General features: G+C 35.7%; 2 protein-coding genes across 2 annotated transcripts; both read right to left on the bottom strand.

Annotated features, from left to right (window-relative positions):
- Positions 1-241: 241 nt before the first annotated feature.
- On the bottom strand, positions 242-1174 carry LOC112605662 (olfactory receptor 5W2). The gene has a single exon (XM_025355350.1). The coding sequence runs from the start codon at positions 1172-1174 to the stop codon at positions 242-244; it is 933 nt and encodes a 310-aa protein (XP_025211135.1).
- A 19600-nt stretch (positions 1175-20774) lies between these two features.
- Positions 20775-21719, bottom strand: LOC112607330 (olfactory receptor 5I1). The gene has a single exon (XM_025358450.1). The coding sequence runs from the start codon at positions 21717-21719 to the stop codon at positions 20775-20777; it is 945 nt and encodes a 314-aa protein (XP_025214235.1).
- Between the last annotated feature and the right edge of the window lie 1113 nt (positions 21720-22832).

The following is a 22832-nucleotide window of genomic DNA, read 5'->3' as shown; positions in this document are numbered from 1 at the left end:
CACTAACTCAAAGACTGGAACATTTTTCAAATATAGAGATTACTTTATCTAAATTGAAAACACATTAAAAAATAGCATATTTAGAAAATTCCAAAGAATTGCTAGATTGTGGCTTAGTAAAATATGTATTATATTAAATTAGAGTATTTGAGACAACTTTATATTATAATACATAATTTGAAGAAAACACCAATATGAATATGCATTTTTGTGTGTATAAACATGTATTTTTAGTATTTCCTTAAAATAAAATTTTATTTTTCAGTTTTTTCAGGGCCTCTTTCACATCCTTGTTCCGCAGGCTATAAATCAGGGGGTTCAACGTGGGAACCACAAGGGTGTAAAACAATGAGGTCATTTTATCTTGATCTAGAGAATAGGAAGAACTTGGCCGGAAATACATAAAGAGCAGAGTTCCCTGGAAAATTGCAACCGCAAATAAGTGGGAAGTGCATGTAGAGAAAGCTTTGAACCTCCCCTCAGCAGAGTGGATCTCCAAGACTGATAGGATGATATAACAATAAGAAATGAGAACTCCTGAAATGGTACTCAGTTCAATAAAACCAAAGACAGTGAATAACACTAACTCATTGACATGTGTATCTGAGCAAGAGAGTAATAAGAGAGGAGGGATATCACAGAAGAAATGATTAATCTCATTAGACCCACAGAAGCATAGGTGGAATGCCAATGTTGTATGTATCAAAGCATCTGCTATTCCCACCAGATAAACCCCAGTCAATAGTAGATAGCACACTCTGCTAGACATGCTGACTGTATAGTGCAGGGGATTGCTGATGGCCTTGTACCGATCAAAGGCCATCACTGCCAGCAGTAGACACTCAGAATCTGCAAAGATACAGAAGACCAAGAATTGCAGAGCACAGCCATAGAAGGGAATTGACTTGTTCTTGGAAAGTAGATCTACCAGCATCTTGGGCCCAATTGCAGTAGAATAGCAGAGATCACAGAAAGACAGATGACTGAGGAAGAAGTACATTGGTGTGTGAAGTTGGTAATCCATTCTGATTAAAACTATCATTCCAAGATTTGCTGATAAATTAATGATATAAACAGCCAAGAATACAGTAAATAGGGTCACTTTCATCTCTGGGTTATTGGTAATTCCCAGGAGAAAAAAATCAGTTAATGAGGAGCAATTTTCCCAGTCCATTCTTCCTTGTCCTTGTTTCAAACTGTTACATAAATCATTATGAGGATGACAGATTAGGGCTCGACTTTCCAAGATATCAAAAAAAATTATCTGTAAAGCAGAACAAGATTTGTTTATGTAAATTATCTTTTTTACCCTCAAAAAGTATCCTAGCTAAGTGTCCCTTTCAAAGAGGCATTACTGTATTAAAACAAAACAAAACAAAACAAAACTAAAAGTGTCTACCACAGGAAGTTGATCAAATTTGAATCTAAATTTATATGCAATTTCTGAAGTATATCATTTGTCTTTGCTTCTATTGTACAATCTAAGGCAGTCAATTTGATTAAACTGAAAGATCAGTACAGAACCAAAAGGAAGTGAAAGAAACACCAAAGTTAGAGTAACAAGGACCAGAACATACAGTGCTAAACATCTCATCTATTTGACAAAAAAAGGATCACATTTATTGCATTATTCAAGAAATATATACTTTTTTTCTATCACTGACAGTGATATTATGTGTAAGTTAATAAGAGAAAATTATTATGGCACTGTTTTTGATGTGGTGTCTTTAGTGTTTACTGGAAAGGAAAAATGTTTGATTTAACTGTTACTCATCTTCACTGGTTTGTCACAGCATTTGTAATCCATTTGGATGACTTACCTGGTTCCAAAGGATAAAGGCCAAATATGAGTGGTAAAAGAAGTGTGAACAACGGACTACTTACATTTGCTTGTAATTGACTTTTTTATTAAAATCAAAATGTGAAGAGGGACAATAAATGTTTCTGAAATATATAGGCTTCTGTTGCTTGTGTTATATGTGCATTCATTCTTGTGTGTGTGTGTGTGCGTGCCTGTGTGTGTCTGTTACATGAAAATTGAAATGTAGAGTGGGTCCGATTGTTATTTCTTCTAGACTTAAATACCATAATAACTTGAATTTTCATAAATTAGTATCTGTAATGTGTTACCTCTATTATTATTTGAGTAAATCTAGAACCAATCTTAAATTTACGCCTACAATAATATCACATGTACGGTGATTTTTAAAGTAATGATTTACTTATGAATGTTGATTAAAATGTAAATGGGTGAAATCTACATTATCCTCTTATAAATGACAAGTAAGGTCAGTCAAATTCACACAGATCCAATAAGAAAATATCAGTTTGGCCATTAGTTTCCAGAGGTGCTTTAACTGAGGTAAGCACCTATAAAATCATTCATTTGTAAATTCGTTAATAAATGATTTCTCATTTTTCCAAATTTTTTCCTTTGTCCTTTAAATTGATCATTCAGAAACCTACCTGAGATGAGCAAGTCTTTCTGTCTTTACCTCTGGTATGTGAATAACAGGCAGATCACATTTTATTATTACCTGGTGACTGTTGGGACTTAAATCTCTCAAGTCTCTGCCTTCACTCCTTTATGTTATTCAAACATGATTAATTAGATTCTTGCTTCGGTATTTTCCCCAGTGAATGCTGCAACTAGTTTAGCAAAGGCTCCATTTTTAATTGTTCAACCTTATCACCAAATTGACCAGTGTTAGAAATTCATCAGAATTCGTTTAACAGTATGCTTCATGGTTATCATGAAATAAGACATCCAATGAAACTTGAATAGATTTTCGACTTAATGGTTTGTGTATCCTTTTCATTGTTCATCCTGTTTCTTTCACTTCTGAAAGTCTCCTTCACTTCCCATTTAGAAATATGACAATCTAACATGCTGCTTTTTAAATTAATAATTATCTAATTACTTTTTCCCAACTACATTGACAACTACCCTCATTTCAATTATTTTATGAATGTACATCATCTGTCACCTTGAACACACTTTTTCTTAATTTATATTTTATTTGTCTGTTGGCCTAAGTGTCTCTCTACATTCCCACAATTCCTAGTACAGAGATTTGTGTGAGTAATGTGTGTTTTTAAATATGATTGTGTGATGTTAAATATTTTCCAGTGGTTAGGCTGGTAATGTTCAACCAAGAAAAAACATAAACAACCTTTCAGGTCTGTTTCTCCTAATACAGTTGATATGTACAAAGATGATTCTTCAAAAGAAAAAGGGTGTTGAGGTCACGCTTTTTAAGACAAAAGCTAAGTTCTATTTATTTCCAAAATAACTTTTTTTTTTTTTTTTTTTGAGACGGAGTCTGGCTCTGTCGCCCGGGCTGGAGTGCAGTGGCCGGATCTCAGATCACTGCAAGCTCCGCCTCCCGGGTTCACGCCATTCTCCGGCCTCAGCCTCCCGAGTAGCTGGGACTACAGGCGCCCGCCACCTCGCCCGGCTAGTTTTTTGTATTTTTAGTAGAGACGGGGTTTCACCGTGTTAGCCAGGATGGTCTCGATCTCCTGACCTCGTGATCCGCCCGTCTCGGCCTCCCAAAGTGCTGGGATTACAGGCTTGAGCCACCGCGCCCGGCCCCAAAATAACTTTTATGTACGATTATTCATGGCAGTCCTTTGATACTTGGAAGTTACTCAAAGTGTTAATTTTGTGTCTACCCTATTCACTCCCCTACAGCTACTATGTATTGCTCTCCTTTCCCTCACTACTGTAGTCTAACATTTTAGCCTTTAACTTCATGGGACAGAGAGCTAAATCCTCCATCCACATTGTTCTGGCCATAAAATTGTCTCTATTCTCCCTTCTAAAAATGTGCTTTTAAAGCACCTCTTCATTCAGCTCTGGGCTTGTGGAGTAAAACATATGAATTTAAATACATTCTACAATGGATTGTGTATCACATCCCTTGTGTTTTCCTTATATTAATTACTATATCTCCATATATGTTATCATACATTTCAAATATTGTCTATGTTTCCATCTCTAACAGCTTCATTATATAGATAACAAAAGTGAAATTCAGAAGTAAAGAGTAAACTTCTGGAGTCTCATAGGCATGATATTTTTCTTTCTCCAAGCACCTGCTCTCAATATGTTTCTCCCTACAGTGTAATGAAAAAAAATTTCTCTGTACTGGCCATGTTCTGAGTGATGTTTTATAACATGTTATTCATTGCTAGATACTTAGAAGTACAGATTTCTATGTGTTCTTTAAAGTCTGCTGTTAACTTTACGGTGCAAAAATGTATTCCCACTGACATTCTGTCTTAAGGAAGTTAATCTATTTTTTACTATAAAAAAGTGAAAGAAAAATGTGTATGTACAAAAGTAATATAGTAAGTGATAGACATTAGCCAGTGTATCCATATAAATACTCCAAGTGATTCCTGTGTCTTCCCAAACCTTACCAGGGAGTAGACAGGGGTATAGCCTTTTCTCAGAATTCCTATAAAGCTAGCCTATACCTGGCTAAATTATTAAAATATTCTTGATCGAGGAAAAAGTACTTTTTAGTGTTAAATTTCAATGCCTTTTTATGCTTTATTGTCATTGTTTGGGAGATGGTGCTGTTACAAATATACTAAATTTACGGCTATTGGAGATGTTGTTAAAGTCCAACAAATCAGCTGTAATAATTTTCCACTCAATACACTAAGGACACTGATGCATTTGTGTTGTCCAAGAGCTTTACTACCATCATCTACTTCTCTAGTCCATATTTAAAGGAAATGGGAATTTAACTTGATTCAAACTCATTTTCATATCATGTGATTACCTGATAACAGGAATGACAAAACTCTTTAGGTTATACTTTACTTAGGTAAGACCTAAATTAGCTTCCTAAACTCGATTGTCCCTGGCCATGTAGGCTAAATTATCTTCAACCCTTTTCATTAAAACCTGAATCTAAGTGGCCACATTATTATAAAAAGTTGGATAAAGTTATTGGTATTTAATTGAAAACACTTTCTTAAATTATGGAAGAAAATAATTTAGTTGGAATTTACATCAGAGGTAAGTAACTGAGGAAAAATATCTGTATCTAAATCTGTTGCCTGGTGTCACCAGTGCCACTGAACATAATACCCTGTAGGTAACAGTCTGCTTATAATCTTCTTCCTTCAGAAAAACGTAGTTGTTTGTCCCTAAGTCATAAACCATTATGAATAAATTTAGTGCGTGGTACTGTCCCAAGAAGAATCAGGCTCTCTTAGCTTCCCTTTTGCAGGAAACAATAATAAAAGTTCTTAAAGGTTGAATAAAACATTTTTGTTTTATTTTAAAAAAGAGAAATCTTAATAAAAAATGAATATTTACTGAACTATGACAGTCACACAACTTTTTCACAAAAATATGCTGAACTCTATTGAATACAAGGCATTACTAGTAATACAAATTTATGGTAATAATATTCTGAAATTTCTACAGTCTAATGGTGAACAGATTTTGCTTTTAGAAAATCTTTTGATGTGTAACCTACATACAGATTATAATGATAAGTATACAACTAGATGAATTTTCAAAAAAAAATACTCCCATAACCAGGACCCAGACAAGAAGAAAGAAAGAAAAGAAAGAAAGAAAGAAAGAGAGAGAGAGAGAGAGAAAGAAAGAAAGAAAGAAAGAAAGAAAGAAAGAAAGAAAGAAAGAAAGAAAGAAAGAAAGAAAAGAAAAGAAAGAAAGAAAATATTACCAGAATCTCCCAGTCTTCTACATTATCCCTCCTAAGTTATTACCCTCCGACCCTCAAGGAGTAATTACTTTCTTGATGTTTAAAACAGTAAATTACTTTCATATTTTTTGAACCATATATAAATGGATGCCTGCTGTGTGTACTGTTTTACTCAATGACATATTTGTGCAATACATCCAATTTGTTTCATACAATTGTAGTACATTCATTCTTATTGCTGCGTATTGGAGAAATACATCCAATTTGTTTCATACAATTGTAGTACATTCATTCTTATTGCTGCGTATTGGAGATTGACATCCAACTTTTCTTGGACTTTATTCTGATTCAAATACATTCCTGTCATGATGCTGTTCCAGAGATATCTAGTGTATAGGTAAAATTTCCAAAAGAGCATGGATTAACTGAGGAGATATAAAGACCAAAGGAAGCAACCTCATTGACTCTTCTACTGCTATACTTCCCCATGCTATGTCTCCGAATCTCAGAAAGAATGTCATCCTAGAGAGCAGAGTATCATTGCTCAACTTGGGATTTACAGGAAATCTAAAGTGTTTTCACTCAAAAGCCTTTTACAAGGGCACCTAGCTAGCCTTAGATGTTGAATGCTTTTCAACTTGTGTAACTGCAGAAAACATTTGAGTGTTTGTGATATTCATATGGTCCTTCAAACGCATATCCACGTCCCTGTTTACTATGGAAGCCACTTGCAGTACTTTGATCGTCAGAAAACTAGAGAAGAATCGTGAAAGTTATTAAGTATCTTATAATAATCTAGATAAGTACTCTTTAATTATTTTTGAAATAATTTATACTTGTCTTTAATATGCCATTACCTTTAGCATCCACAACCACATATGCACTTAATTATAAGATACAAAACATATATTTGAGATACACACTAGACAATCAATTATTTCTTTTTGCCTTAAGACAAGCTTTCAATCAAAGTTAACTTTTTTTCTTATTTCTTTACTTATTGATTCGGACAGGCTCCTGGGTTCAAAGGGGTGGGTCTCTGGTGAAACTCCACCATCAAGCCAGGGACAGTCTGAAGACTGGGGGCCAGGTGGCCAGTCCCACCAACCAGAGTGAAAACTTATGGTGCTTTTCCTAGGCCTGCCCATGGCCACCCGTGAACCAATCAGCATACACTTCCTCCCCTCTGAAGCCCATAAAACCCCAGACTCAGCCAAACTTAGGCAGACAATAAGACAACCTGCCTTCAGAGAGGAGCTACCCGCTCTAGGTCTCCTCTCTTCTAAGAGTTGTACACTCTTGGGGATGACCTGCCTGTGGATAGGAGCTACCAACTCTGGGTAGCTGACTCTCCTGAGAGTCTCCTGAGAGTTGTACTGTAGCTCAATAAAGCACCTCTTCACCTTGCTAACCCTCCAATTGTCTGCATACCTCATTCTTCCCGGAGGTGGGACAAGAACTTGGAACCTGCCATGTGGCGGGACTGAAAGAGCTGTAACACAAATAGGGCCAAAATGTGTTCAGTGTGGCCCCCCAACTACTCTCCACATTGCGAGTGACAAGAAGGAGAGAAGAGCTGTGACCCTTCAGGAAGCCCAGATCTAAGGGCTGCCCGAGTCAGGGCTGTGACACCTTCTTTGGGGCTTCTTCGGTTTCCAGTGTCTTCAAGCTTCTGGGTGGTACCATGTTCCCCTCATCCAGACATGGGTGCCCACAGTGGAGGCTGCTTGTGGTACATCTGAATCAGCGACAGGCTTGCACGGATCTGGCACCTGGAGCTGCCCATCCTGCTGCAGCAGCTGGCATGCCTGGCAGTGGGCGGTGGCCAGACTCCATGCTTGTATGCTCACTCATCCATCGCCACTCCAGCCTGGCTCACCCATGGTAGGCATGGGATCTGGGCTGGTAGTGTGAGCCGAGTACAGCCTGCCAGGCCAAGGCAGTGGAGGGAGCCCAGCAAGCCCAAGCAAAACTCGACTTGGGCAGAGGTGCCACTGGCAACAGAGGTCTCTGGCTGGTGAATAACACCCTAGGTATCCTATGACATAAAGGCAGTTGATAAAATATTTAAATGTTCACAGTTAACTTTCATACTTCAGACATTGTTTTGTCTTAAATGTTCTTCATCCTATTTCTCAGAAGCTGTAATATTGATCTATTATTTTCGTTTGTCATTATTTCTTTTGTATACCTCTGAAATATGCCTGTTCTTGATTAAAGAGTTAGTGGACCTTGTGAGACAAATTGAATTCTATGTTCCACAGTTATCTCTGACTGAAACCAATTACATCATATACAATACCATACATGTACCTCCATGTTGTGTGAGTATATAAGAAAAATACAGTTGTAGGTAGATGAAGAGAAAACAAGAATGACATTTGAATAATGATCTAGTGATCAATACACAGGTCCTCAAAGTCTTGTCCTAAAGTCATTTAAATCTCTGTTCCTATGAAAACATATTTAACAATAATGGTTATCTTTATAAAAAGAGGACATTTTACATAGATATTGATATGTTAAATATATGCACATATGTGTAAAATATGCCCATATATGTATATACTATATCGAGAGAGAGAGTAAGAGATTTAAAACAATCTAAAAGATTTTGACCAACTCGGAAATGACTGCTTACATTTTATTGTATGCCTTGTTCCCTATGGAGGTTGTTACCTATAATTGAAATGAAAGGCAGTCTTGGGGATGTCCTCTGTATTAGCCATGTTCTCAGTGATATTTTAAAATACATGAATCATGATGATACACTAATAAGTGCAAATGGCTATGGTCATTTAATATCTACTGCTGATTGACATTTCAATATAATATATGATAATCATGCATAGCAGGGGTACATTCTGAATCTTAATCAGTTAATTTATTTGAAATTAAGCCAGTAAATGCAAAATGTGAGGGCAAAAATAGTAAGATGTATTAGGCATGTACCAGTTATGCACTCAAGTATTCCATGGAATTTTTTACTTTTTCTGAAACTTCACCTGGGAATTAATAAAAACACAGGGGTTTCTTCATGTGTGTGTGGATGGAGTGGTGGGTAGGTTTTCTGTTTCTTCCTTTCTTTTTTTTTTTTTTGAGACGGAGTCTTGCTCTGTTGTCAGGTGGGAGTACAGTGGCATGATCTCGGCTCACTGCAACCTCCGCCTCCCAGGTTCAAGTAATTTTTCTGTCTCAGCCTCCTGAGTAGCTGGGACTACAGGCACGTGCCACCATGCCCAGCTAATTTTTGTGTTTTTAGTAGAGACAGGGTTTCACTATGTTGGCCAGGCTGGTGTAGAACTCCCGACCTCATGATCCACCCGCCTCCACCTCCCAAAGTGCTGGGATAGGAGCCATCGCGCCCAGCTGTTTTCTGTGTTTTTCATTTGTTTATTGTTGTTGTCCTCCCTTGCTTTCTATAAAGCTAAAACACCCATTCGTCTAAAATCAGTACATTAGTACATTTTTAACTTTGGGAAAAGGAATGCTTAGTGATGATTTTAAAAGTTTTTTGCTGTTGTTGTTTAATATTGCATTGTCATTTCTTGTGTGATGATACCAATACTATAATAACAAATGTACCCCCGAGGGAGATACTGCTGAGGCCAACTCAAACAACCCAAGAGGTGGCTAGAAATTGTCCTAACAGTTAAACCTCAAGAAGCAGATGCATTTGTATTACCCAAGAGCTTTACAAACATTGTTTACTTTTCTAGTGTGTGTTTGGAGATGGCAGAGTTGCCCTTGGTCACATTCTTCTGATTCCTTTACAATCTCATTTTTCACCCCAGATGCTTCCCTGTCTTCAGGGCTGCTAAATTCTCGCAGGTTAATTTTGTTTAGTCAAGACCCAGCTTTAGCTTCTTATATACAACGGCTTCTCCAGGCCATGTGGACTCTCTTCTCCACCAATCCCTCACCCTGATTTAGAAATTACCATGCAATTTATGGCCTGCAAGCCCTAATTAATGTAGCTACATTAATATCACAAGTTGGATAACTTTATTGAAGTCCCACAGGATTTGTGTTTTCATTCAGAATAATGTTTTCACATAACTGAAAAAAAAATTGTCTCTAGGAGAAACCTTGTATATCAGACCCAAGTAAGTGAGGAAAAAAAGTATCTCTATTTAAGGCTTCTGGGGTAACTTCCATTACCATGGTACCAATTGTCTTCCTAGAAACCACCTTCTTTGGAAAACAGTTGTCAGGCCCTAAAGCATGGAGTGTTACGAAACAAAGTTCATTATATGATACTGAGACCAAAGTATGTTAAGTTTCCCTGCTACAGTGAGCTGATAAAGACATTGTTGTTTTACAAGCAAGACAGAACTTTTAGGGGAATAAATATTAATCATTTATTAAGATATTCTATGAAATTTGGGCACCGCATTAATTTTAGAAACATATTTTGAACACTTAGGATATACATAAAACTGGGAAATTAAAAATATATCCTGCAGTAAAATAATCTCATAGGGAATATACTTTGTTTTGGCAAAGCTTTTTAGGAAATAACATACGGGTAGAAAGTAATTATTTAGAAAATATACTCCAAGCATATTTCTAGAAAGGAAAATATTTCAGCACCCAGAACGAGGCCAATAAAAAACAAAATTAGTAGCATCTCATAAATTGTCTCTGCATGCATTATGAATTGATGTCCATATGTTGGGTAATCTTGCATGTTTTTTGAGGTTTGTAGTCATAAAGTCAGTGTTTACACTGTTTTTAGTCTGGCTTCTTTCACCCAACATTATGTGTGTGAGATTCCTCCATGTTGTTGATGTGGAGATAGTGTATTCATTCTCACTGTTGGTAACAAGCCGAGGTGAAAACGTAACATAATGCTGTTCATCTAATTTGGAGCAGGGATCAACAACCTATGACCCATAAATTCTTTTTGGAACTTGGAGACACCAATATATCAGTATATTATCTATGGATTTTTTTTGTGATACAAGGGAAAATCTGAGTGATTATTACAATTTATGATCTGCAAACCTTAAAATATATGGTATCTAACTCCTTAAGGAAAATGTCTTCAACTTCTGATCTAATGTTTTGATAAAATATTGAGTGGTTTTTAATTTTACTGCCATTGCAAATAATGCAGTGATGAAGATTTGTGTACAGGTGTTTAGGTCTTTCATTTATTTCTCTTGGTTATACATCTAAGAATGAAATTTTTGAGTCATAGGGCATTTGTTTGTCCGTCTATAGTAGATACTACCATACAATTTTACAACATGGAATGTCAATGCCCATTTCTACTGCCAACATGTACGATTAATGATTGTGCCAAATTCTCACTATTGTTGGATATTTTGCATGTTTTCATTGTAGCCACTCTGTAGGTGAGTCGTAATACTGCATTGAGGTTCTAATTTTTGTGTACTTAAGCATTAATAAATTTGGAAAACCATTACTATGATGTGTCTATGAAGCTCCAAATTTGAATAAGAGAACAGTAAAAATTGATGTGTTTAAGTGTTTGGCCTTCTGAAACTTGTACTATCTTTATTTATTTACTTATTTATTTTTTGAGATGGAGTCTTGCACTGTCGCCCAGTCTGGAGTGCAGTGGTTTCATTTTGGCTCACTGCAACCTCCTCCTCCTGTGTTCAAGTGATTCTCCTGCCTCAGTCTCCCAAGTAGCTGGGATTACAGGTTTCCGCCACCACGCCTGGCTAATTTTTATTTTTTTAGTGGAGAAAGGTTTTGCCATGTTGGCCAGGCTGATCTGGAACTCCTGGCTTCAAGTAATCGACCCACCTTGGCCTGCCAAAGTGCTGTGATTACAGGCATGAGCCACCTCACTCGGCCTGAAACTTGTACTGTCTAACTGGCATTTTTGTCACCACTATTTTAGGTCAAAACAGCCTAGAGGCATAGTGCGATTCTTTTGTATAAAGATGAAGTGACTCACCTTTCTCCAACTCATTCTAACACTGGGGATGGGTTTTCACAGCAGTAGAATCATAATTCACAGAAACAGACTGTGGTGCCTGGAAATGTCATTGGAAATAATCTAGACAAAGTCCCTCTTTTTGTATGAAAGAGGATTGATGTTTTCATTCTTATGTTTAGGGATTCAAGTGGCAAGGATGAAGGAAGGACTCGAGATAAACAACATCACCAATCCACACAGTCACTATTAGGAATATTGTATTTGAACATGCGATTTTCCATCAGTCATTGGTTGATTTAAATGAAAAATATGATTTACAGAGAATCAGAAGGGAAGGAAAGGATGAGGATCAAAGTCAACAGTCTAGGATAGATTACAGCTTTTGACGCTGTATTCCATGTTTCTGTAGAAACCCCCGATAAAAGCCACTATAGGCCATCTGCTCAAGATTATATTCGACCCATGAATTCCCTAAAAGTTTTCAAATAATGTTTTCAATCTCCTTCATTCAGGGAGATAAAGTTCACAATTAAGCAAATCAGTTTATTGTATTTTTTGGAAACATTTTTATAGGGTTTAAAATTTCCTTCTCTTTAGTTCACATCCACTATATCTAATAAAAGAGGCCACTGTGTAGCTCAAATCAGTCTTCAGATGTTGTAATAAGTTGGTGACATGAGAGAAATTAGATGGCATGTTTACATCTTCTAAATTATTGACAATCAACTAACACTTCATTTTATTTATGCTTTAATGTATTTTAAGCAACATTTTCCACCATGGTGCTACTCGTATTAGTCTCTTTAGGCTGCTATAACAAAATACCATAGATGGGGTGTCTTATAAACAACGTACATTTATTTCTTACTGTTCTGGTGGTTGAAAAGTTAGAACAGGGCACTCGCAGATTCAGTGTCATGAAAGGCACCTTTCTGGTTGATAGACAGCTCCATTTTTTGCTGTGCCCTTCCATGGCAGAATGGGCAAAGGGACTCTCCAGGTCTGTTTTATGAAGACATTAATCCCATTAGTGAGAGCTGTACCCTTATAAATTCATTACCTCCTAAAACCATCACTTTGGAGATTAGAAGTTTAAACTATGAGAAAAAAAAAAAAACAACATTACAGTGCTCATAGTCACCATTGTGAAAGAATACAGGTTAATTAAGAAAATGTGTTACCCTCGAAACCCATAAAGCCTTTTATCTAAAGCAGGAATTATTCATAGTTTTTCTTTTCCTCCATCGCGATACCTCTCCTAACATGTCACAGTGTTTCATATGCCACACTTACCACATAGGAATTTCTTGGGTTTTACTTTTATTCTGAAATATTTTCACACAAGGACACTTCACACTGGCAGCCAGAAAACCTAAAATATTCAGTGGTATTTAGCTTCTATAATTGCAATGAATAGTTAAGAGTATCCTTGTATCTTATACATCCATTCCGATATAATTTTATCTCTATGTTTTCTCAACAAGCTGATTCAGTGCTGTAGTCACCAGGAAACAAGAACAGAGACAGATGAAAAGGGCAAATATCCCAGATATACACAGATAAATGTTCATGCACAAGCATTGTAGGTACTATAGTAAAAGCAATTAGACATATATATACACACACATGTAAATGAACACATATTTATTCGAGTCACATACCATATTTTCCATTAATTTTGTCATGCTGACATCTAATAAACACACAGAAATATGGTGTTTTTGTTTCTTTATTTACTTGTTTTCCTATTTTATGTTACAGACATAACATTTATGTAGGTGCTTTGGATAAACAGGGATGAAACTCAGTACTCCATACTTGAGCAAAGAATACTCAAAATCTCACACTGGAAGCAATGATTTCATAAACAGGTGATACTAAAATAATGCCTTAAGGAATTGTTTGTTTGTGAGCCACAATGAGGGTCATTTTAGGAGGGCTGAGAATGAGAAAGAAAAGGGAAACTTCCTGGAGAAAGGGATGGAGGAGTGATAGTTGATAATTAGAGCACACAGATGTACTTGAGCAGGGCCCTTTCTTGACATTTGTAACCTAGCAAGGTTGGACTTCACTTCCAAAACGACCTGGACCTGTCCACCTCCAGACCTCTCTAATTGCCAAACCCTCTGCCAAGAATCCCTTCCTCTCCCCAAGTTACGTCTTTTCAGATTCGAGACAATATCTCCATCCCAGGAAGAATTTCTCCTGCACATTAGATTTAGACATTTTGCTGTTGGATTATAACCACAGTCTTTTTATATCATTTTTGTTTCCAGGTGTCTTGTGAATTATCTGAGTGCTCAGTTAACTAGTATCTGTTACTTCTCACTAGAATATAAGTATAGAAACTACTGAATTTGCCAAGAAATACAAAGCACCTAAATATGCATAAAAGCAATGAGTATATACTCAGTGAATCTTAGTATAATTGAAATAATCCTGAATTAAATAATGACCAAAACAAAATTCGGTCATTGTCATGTTGATTTTGTATCCTGCATGTTTACCGAATTCATTTATTAGTTCTATCAGGTTTCTGTGAAGTTCTTAGGGTTCTCTGTATATAAGATTGTGTGGTCTTCAACCGGAAAGATTATTTTTTCTTCCTTTCTGATTTGGATACCTTTTATTTATTTTCATTTTTCTTTTCTTTTCTTTCTTTCTTGTGTGTGTGCGTGTGTGTAGGCATGTGAGTGTGTGTGTGTGTGTGTGTGAGTGTGCCTAATTGCTCTGGCTAGAAGTCCCAGTACTATGTTGAATAGAAATAGTTAAGACTGAGCATTCTTCTTTTGTTCCTTATCTTATATGAAAAGTTATCCCCTTTTCATCACTGAGTATGATGTTGGTTGTGGGCTTGAATTATATGGCCTTCATTATGGAGATGCCTTCCTTCCATGTCTATTATGTTGAGAGTTTTTATCATAAAGTGATATTGCATTTTGTCAAATGCTTTTCTGCATTTGAGATAATATATCTTTTTCCTCATTCTGTTAATGTTGTGTATCACATTAATTTGTAGACATGAACCATCTGTGGATAACAGGGATACATTTGCCTGATCATCATAAACGCTTCTTTTAATCGCTATTAAGTATCGATTTACCAGTATTTTGTTGATGATTGCTGCATCTATGTTAATCAGGGATATTGGTCAATAATTTTCTTGTAAAGTAATTGGTTTTGGTATACAGGTAATGCTGACCTTGTAATATAAGTTTGGATATATTTCCTCCTCTTTGATTTTATAAAAGAGTTTTAGAAAAATTGGTATTAGTTTTTCTTTAAACGTTGGGTAGAATTTAGTAATGAAGCAATCAGGATATGGGCATTAATTTAATGCAAATATTTTTTATTACTGACTCCAGATCTTTATGTGTTATTAGTCTGCTCAGATTGTATATTTCATCATGATTTGATCTCAATAGATTATATATGTTTAGGAATTTATCCATTTCTTCTAGGTTATTCAATTTGTTGTCATAAGTTGTTCCTAGTAGTCTCTTATGACCCTCGGTATTTCTGTGGTATCAGTTGCAGTTTCTCCACTGTCATTTCTGATTTTATTTATTTGAATCTTCTCTCTTCTTAGTCTAGTTAAAAACTTGTCCATTTGAGATACACACACACACACATATATATACATAATTTGTATAAATTTAAGGGGTGCAAGTCAAGTTTTGCAATAAAGATATATTGCATAGTGGTGAACCCTGGGCTTTTATTGTAACCATCACTCAAATTGTGTACATTGTACTTATTACATAATTTATCGTTTCTCACCCTCCTCTCTTCAAAGTCTCCAATGACTGCTATTACACACTTTATGTCCACATATACACATTAATAAGCTCCCACCTATAAACAAAAACATGCTTTATTTGACTTTCTGTTTCTGAGTCTTCGATAAATTACAACCTTTTAGCTGGAGGAAGGTTTTGCTTTGAATGATGCCTGTTGACTGATCAGGGTGATGGTGGCTGAGAACTGGTGTGGCTGTGGCAAGTTCTGAATATAAGGCAATAATGCCTTAATTTTTTTGTTTACCCAAAATTAAATAAGGAGCAGTTGTTGACTTTCTGTGTACTTGTGTGGTTTAGATAGTTCCTCTTGGTATTGGTTTTTAATTTTATTCCACTGTGATCCAAGAAGATGCTTGATACGATTTCAGTTTTTTAATCTATTGAGACTTGCTTTATGACCGAGGGTGTGGTCAATTTTAGAGAATGTTCTGTGCACAGATGAGAAGCATGTACGTTCTGCAGTTGTTGGGTGGAGTATTCTATAGGTAGCTATTTGGTCTATTTGGTTGTGAGTCCAATTTAGGTCCAGAGTTTCTTTGTCAGTTTTCTGCACCAATAATCTGCCTAGTACTGACAGTGGGGTGTTGAAGTCCCGTACTGTTATTGTATGGCTGTTAATCTATTTTCTTAGGACTACTAGTATTTGTTTTATAAATCTGGGCTCTCTGATGTTGGCTGCATATATATTTAGGAGAGTTAAATCTTATTGTTGAATTGAGCCCTATATCATTGTGCAGTGCCCTTTGTCTCTTTTTATTATTGTTGATTTAAAGTCTGTTTTAACTGGTACAAGAATAATATGGCAAATCCTGCTCTTTTTAAATATAAAGATGGATGCAGTAAACACTGGAGGCTCCAAAAAGAGGGGAGGAATGGAGTGGGGCAAGGGTTGCAAAACTACCCATTGGGCTCCATGCCCACTATTTGGGTGATGTTCTTATTAAAGCTCAAACCTCAGCAGAACCCAATATACCTATGTAAAAAACCTACACGTGAACTCCCTGAATTTAAATTTTTTTAAAAAAATCCACAAATAAAAAACAAAACGCATCATTTATTTGATGAACAGATAAAATTTTCAAAAAATAAACAACAATGAAATTTAAAAATAGAATTCTTCCTTTCACAAAAGATTTCTACAAGCTACTGGCATGTGATGTTGTTTGACAGCGTTTTACCCACAGCAGAATTTTCAAAATTGGAGACAATCCTCTCCCTGCTGCATCTTTATTAATTAAATTTATGTAATTTCTAAACTTTTTTGTTTTCATGTCAGCTACATCGAACAGGTTATCACTTTCATTACCTCTGCAGTTGTTTCTTTCAGTAAAGTCTTAAGTCATCCACAAAGATTGGAATCAACTTCTTCCAAACTCCTGTTAATATAGACATTTTGGCTGCCTTCCATGTATCATAAATGTTCTTAATGACATCTAGAATGATGAATTATTTCCAGGTTATCAGTTTAATTTGCTTAGATCTATCAGAGGAATCACGGTCTATGGCAGCTCTAACCTTACAGCCTGTATTTCTTAAATAATAATATTTGAAAGTCAAAATTAATCATTGATCCTCAGGCAGCATAGTGGATGTTGCCTTAATAGGTATGAAAATAATATTAATCTTGAGCATCTCCATTAGAGTTGACGAGTAACCAGGTGTATAGTCAAACAACAGTAATATTTCGAAAGGAAGCTTTTCCTTTCTGAGGAGTAGGTCTCAATAATGGGCTTAAAATATTCAGTGACCCATGCTGTAAGCATATGTGCCATCATCCAGGCTTTGGTATTATACTTATAAAGCATGGATAAAAAAGATTTACCATCATTTTTTAGGACCCTAGGATTTTCAGAGTGGTAAATGAGTATTGGCTTTAACTTAAAGTCACAGCTTCCTCTAAAAAGAGATCAGCCTGAGCTGTGAAGGTTTTATGTAAGTCATTGACAATATAAGGTTGTTTCTTCTATATTGAAAGTTTGCTGTTTAGTGTAGCCATCAACAATTAGGATAACTTACTGTAGCTTCTACATCAGCTCTTGCTGTTTCATCTTGTGCTTTTATGTTACGGAATTGACTTATGTCCTTAAACCACAGGAATCAACCTCTGATAGCTTAAATGTTTTAAAATTTGTTTTTATTATGCTTTAAGTTCTAGGGTACACGTGCACAATGTGCAGGTTTGTTACATATGTATACATGTGCCATGTTGGTGTGCTGAACCCATTAACTAGTCATTTACATTAGGTACATTTCTAATGCCATCCCTCCCCCTCCCCCCACCCCACGACAGGCCCCGGTATGTGACGTTTCCCTTCCTGTGTCCAACTGTACTCATTGTTCAATTCCCACCTATGAGTGAGAACATGCGGTGTTTGGTTTTCTGTTCTTGTGATAGTTTGCTGAGAATGATGGTTTCCAGCTTCATCCATGTCCCTACAAAGGACATGAACTCATCCTTTTTCATGGCTGCATAGTATTCCATGGCATATATGTGCCACATTTTCTTAATCCAGTCTGTCATTGATGGACATTTTGGTTGGTTCCAAGTCTTTGCTATTGTGAATAATGCCACAATAAACGTAAGTGTGCATGTGTCTTTATAGCAGCATGATTTATAATCCTTTGGGTATATCCCCAGTAATGGGATGGCTGAGTCAAATGGTATTTCTAGTTCTAGATCCTTGAGGAATTGCCACACTGTCTTCCACAATGGTTGAACTAGTTTACAGTCCCACCAACAGTGTAAAAGTGTTCCTATTTCTCCACAATCTCTCCAGCACCTGTTGTTTCCTGACTTTTTAATGATTGCCATTCTAACTGGTGTGAGATGGTATCTCATTGTGGTTTTGATTTGCATTTCTCTGATGGCAACTGATGATGAGCATTTTTTCATGTGTCCGTTGGCAGCATAAATGTCTTCTTTTGAGAAGTGTCTGTTCATATCCTTTGCCCACTTTTTGATGGGGTTGTTTGTATTTTTCTTGTAAATTTGTTTGAGTTCTTTGTAGGTTCTGGATATTAGCCCTTTGTCAGATGAGCAGATTGCAAAAATTTTCTCCCATTCTGTAGGTTGCCTGTTCACTCTGATGGTGGTTTCTTTTGCTGTGCAGTAGTTCTTTAGTTTAATTAGTTCCCATTTGTCAATTCTGGCTTTTGTTGCCATTGCTTTTGGTGTTTTAGACATGAAGTCCTTGCCCATGCCTATGTCCTGAATTGTATTGCCTACGTTTTCTTCTAGGGTTTTATGATTTTAGGTCTAACATTTGAGTCTCTAATACATCTTGAATTAATTTTTGTGTAAGGTGTAAGGAAGGGATCCAGTTTCAGCTTTCTACATATGGCTAGCCAGTTTTGCCAGCATCACTTATTAAACAGGGAATCCTTTCCCCATTTCTTGTTTTTGTCAGGTTTGTCAAAGATCAGATGTCTGTAGATGTGTGGTATTATTTCTGAGGGCTCTGTTGTGTATGACTTCCTCATCACTCTCAGCCTTCAAAGAACTGAAGAGAGTTAGGGGTTTGCTCTACATTAGGCTTTGTATTAATGGATTATTGTGGCTGTTTTGATCTTCAAGCCAGACCACTGAACCTTTCCCCAAATCAACAACAAGAGTGTTTTATTTCTTATCATTCATGTTCACTGAAGTGGCACTTTAAATTTCATTCAGTAATTTATCTTTCTATTTACAACATGACAGTTATCCTGGCACAGGTTTTCAGCTTGTCTTTTGTCATGCTTTCCTCACTAAGCTTCATTATTTCTAACTCTTTATTTAATGTGAGAGATGTGCAATATTTCCTGTTGCTTGAACACTTAAAGGTCATTGCAACGTTATGAACTGGTCTGATTTTGATATTGTTGTGTCTCAGGAAATAGGGAGGCCAAAGGAAAGGGAGAGAGCCAGAATGTCACTTGGGGAAGCAGTCAGAATATATATAACATTTATCAATTAAGTTCACTCTCTTTTATGGGTACAGTCCATTGTGCCCCTAAATAATGACAATAGTAACATCAGAGATCACTGATCACAGATCTTCATAATAGATAAAATATTAATGAAAAGATTGAGACATTGTGAGAATTACCAAAATGTGACACAGAGACATGGCATGAGAACATAATGTTGGAAAAATGGTGCCAATAGACTTGCTTGACACAGTGTGGTCCTGAACTTTTAATTTGTGAAGAAAAAAGCAATATCTGTGAAAGGAAATAAAATGATATATGCTTACATAACTGTAAACTTTTATATTTCCAGTTCATAGCTTGTAAACACTTATTATCATAAATAATAGTGATTTGTAGCACACAATATTAGTTACTGAAATAGATTTTGCAATAATACACATCCTTCTACACATCCTTCAATTTCAGTTTTCAAACACACATTTCCTGCATGGTTTTCCACTACAGTACTGGACTGATCTCCCTATGAGGACACAGTTAGGACAGCATAATAAATTAGAGAGAGTATTCTTTTTCTGAGATTCCAGCAAATAATATTCCACACATTCAGTAATACATTGTTGCATTTTTTTAAAAAGAGATAGAAAAACAAATATTTTGCATTGTAATTAACCTATATTGTTCAAGCCACTAAGAAAATGTTTCCAAATTGCTTTGTTATACATTGGGTATAGAAAGTTACCAACATGTTATTACCTTCAATTTAAAAAATCTTATTTGGCTTTTTATTATTGCTTTTGTAACATTCAGGCCTCTATCATCTTATTTTATAACATGTTTTTTAATTAGTGTGAGATAGTTTTAAAACATATATTACAAAAAAACATCGAAGTGTATAAAATGTCCAGGGACTATTCTCAACTCTTAACTGTATTAACTCTATTCACTATCAAACAATCAATAGCATATGCACAATATTCATCTCATTTTACAGATAAGTGAGGCATAGAAAAATTAAGCAACTCATTCAATATGCCACTCACTAGCCAGGTAATGATTTTGGTAATGATAAATCAAAGCAATCTGACTTCTTTTCTTACCCAGGTATCCAGTAATCTATACTTATAATTGAGATACTCTACAGATACACACATCTACATAAATGCACAGTTTTCTGAAACATTTACTATATCCTTTAAGATGACTTGATGAAATTGATTTTAGCATAAATCTGAAGCTAGTAATAACTGAAAAGTAGTATGACTAGTGTTTAGCAGCAACTTTGAAACTTTTAAATGGTTTTTAAAATATTTTGGGACTATGAAATTCATTTGGCTAAATTAAACCAAGAGCTTGATAAAATCCCTAGTATAAGAGGTTGTGTGTGTGTACTGGTAAGGTTTTTGCAAACTCCCAATTACAGTACGTGATTGAGAAATTAGACGTATCTTGAGATGCTTTATCTCATGAAGAATCTACCTTTGATCTTAGAACTTTCTTGGCTGCATCCTTTACATCTTTATTTCTCAAACTATAAATCAACGGATTCAGCACTGGAATGAAAATGGTGTAGAACACTGAGATAATTTTATCAGTGTTTGGAGAATACAGGTAGCTGGGCCGTGAGTAAATAAAGAGGAGAGTCCCTTGATAGATCGTCACAGAAGTCAGGTGAGAGGCACATGTAGAAAAGGTCTTCTTCCTCCCACTGGTAGAGCGGATCTTTAAGACTGAGAGAAGAATGAAAAAGTAGGAGACGATGATGATGATAAAACAAATAATTTCCACTGAGCTGCCGTATGTGGAGAGGAGCCACTCATTAATTGTTGTGTCAGTGCAGGATAGTTTAAGTAGGGGAGGGAGGTCACAGAAAAAATGATTAATAACATTTTTGTCACAATATTTCAGAATAAAGGCAAAGGATGTGTGAACCAGGGAACTCATGTTGCCTCCAATGTATGACAAGACAATCAGCCACATACAGATGCCCCTAGACATCACAACTGTGTACAGTAAAGGGTTACAGATGGCGACATAGCGATCATAGGCCATCGCAGCCAGGATGAAGGATTCTGTGTCTGCAAAAGTACAGAAGAAATAAAACTGCAGGGCACATCCATAATAGGAAATATATTTATTCTCCGAGAGGAAATTGACCAGCATCTTGGGAACAATGACTGAGGAATAGCAAAGGTCTACAAATGATAGGTTGCTAAGGAAAAAATACATGGGGGTTTGAAGGTGAGGATCAATCCTGATCAACAGCATCAATTCAATGTTCCCTATTAGAATTATACCATATAATGTCAGAAATATGAGGAACAGGACAATCTGCAGTTCAGGGCGAGTTGGAAAACCTAACAGAATAAACTCAGTCACCAAGGTGTAGTTTCCATCTGTAAATTCCATCTTCTGTTTTGTTTTCCTTTTATGAGAAATTCTAATATCCTAAAATGTTCTATTGATGAAAAAAGAAAAATAACTAGTTGTAATTATAAAGTTATTTTGTTTAAAAAATAGTCAATAAAAAAAGCAAGCTCAAACTTTTTTGAACTGTAAACTCTGAGAAATATATTTCAGAGTTTAGTAATATCATATTTAATGGTTGCAGGTTATATTTTATTTGATTACTATTTCTTCCATTGAACGGTTGACTTCCTATGCACATGGATCATGTTTGAGTTCCTTACTATTTTGTACCCAAAATATTAAACAATAACTGGCCTAGAGTATTAAAAAAGTAATACATTAATGAACAGACTGATGATCATATTAAGTAAAGAAAATACGTATATTATTAAAAATGAACTGACTTACAGAATGTTCCTTCAAATAAGAATTTTAGAACAATCTGCTTTTTGTTTTCAGGATTTGATAGATACTGGTATGCTATGTCTCTTGACTGAGTGAATAGAGTGGTGTAATGAAATATGCCAGCTAATTTTTTTTTTTTTTTTTTTACTATAAAGCAGGTTTAGTGAAATAAAAACAAATGTCAGTAAATACCAGCTCTGAGGATATTTTTCCAGAAAAGAGCTTAGTGTAATTCCATAAACCCTATTCACATACTAAACCGAGCAGATAAAGTTAGTTAACTACTTGTTTCTATACTTCTGGCATTTATCGAAATCACTGGCTTCCAGGAAATGCTCAATGAACATTAGTGGACTGACCAAGTAAAGTAAGCCAAACATTTAGTTACATGTTAACTTCCAATTAAATAACATTACTGTATATAGCATTATCACTGATTAAATTTTATAAGTAAACAACAATTGTCACATTTATTGTTATGGTAGTATAATACAAAGTGATGAGTCAGAAAATCTGTTAAAGACTGTTGAAGACTGCTTCTAAGGTCTCAAAACACTTACACAATTATAAACATTTTTAACTTGACTTTGAAGTACAAATAATTTGATTTTGGCCATGAAGGATAGACTTGGAAGTACATTAAAAAAAACAAAAAACAAAAAAACAAGCAAAGCATCAATCTCTGTAGTTCATGTTGAAAGAGCCAAG

This window comes from Theropithecus gelada, chromosome 14 (assembly GCF_003255815.1).
Source record: "Theropithecus gelada isolate Dixy chromosome 14, Tgel_1.0, whole genome shotgun sequence".
NCBI classification, from domain to species: Eukaryota; Metazoa; Chordata; class Mammalia; order Primates; family Cercopithecidae; genus Theropithecus; species Theropithecus gelada.
This window is presented reverse-complemented; position numbering and strand designations above follow the sequence as displayed.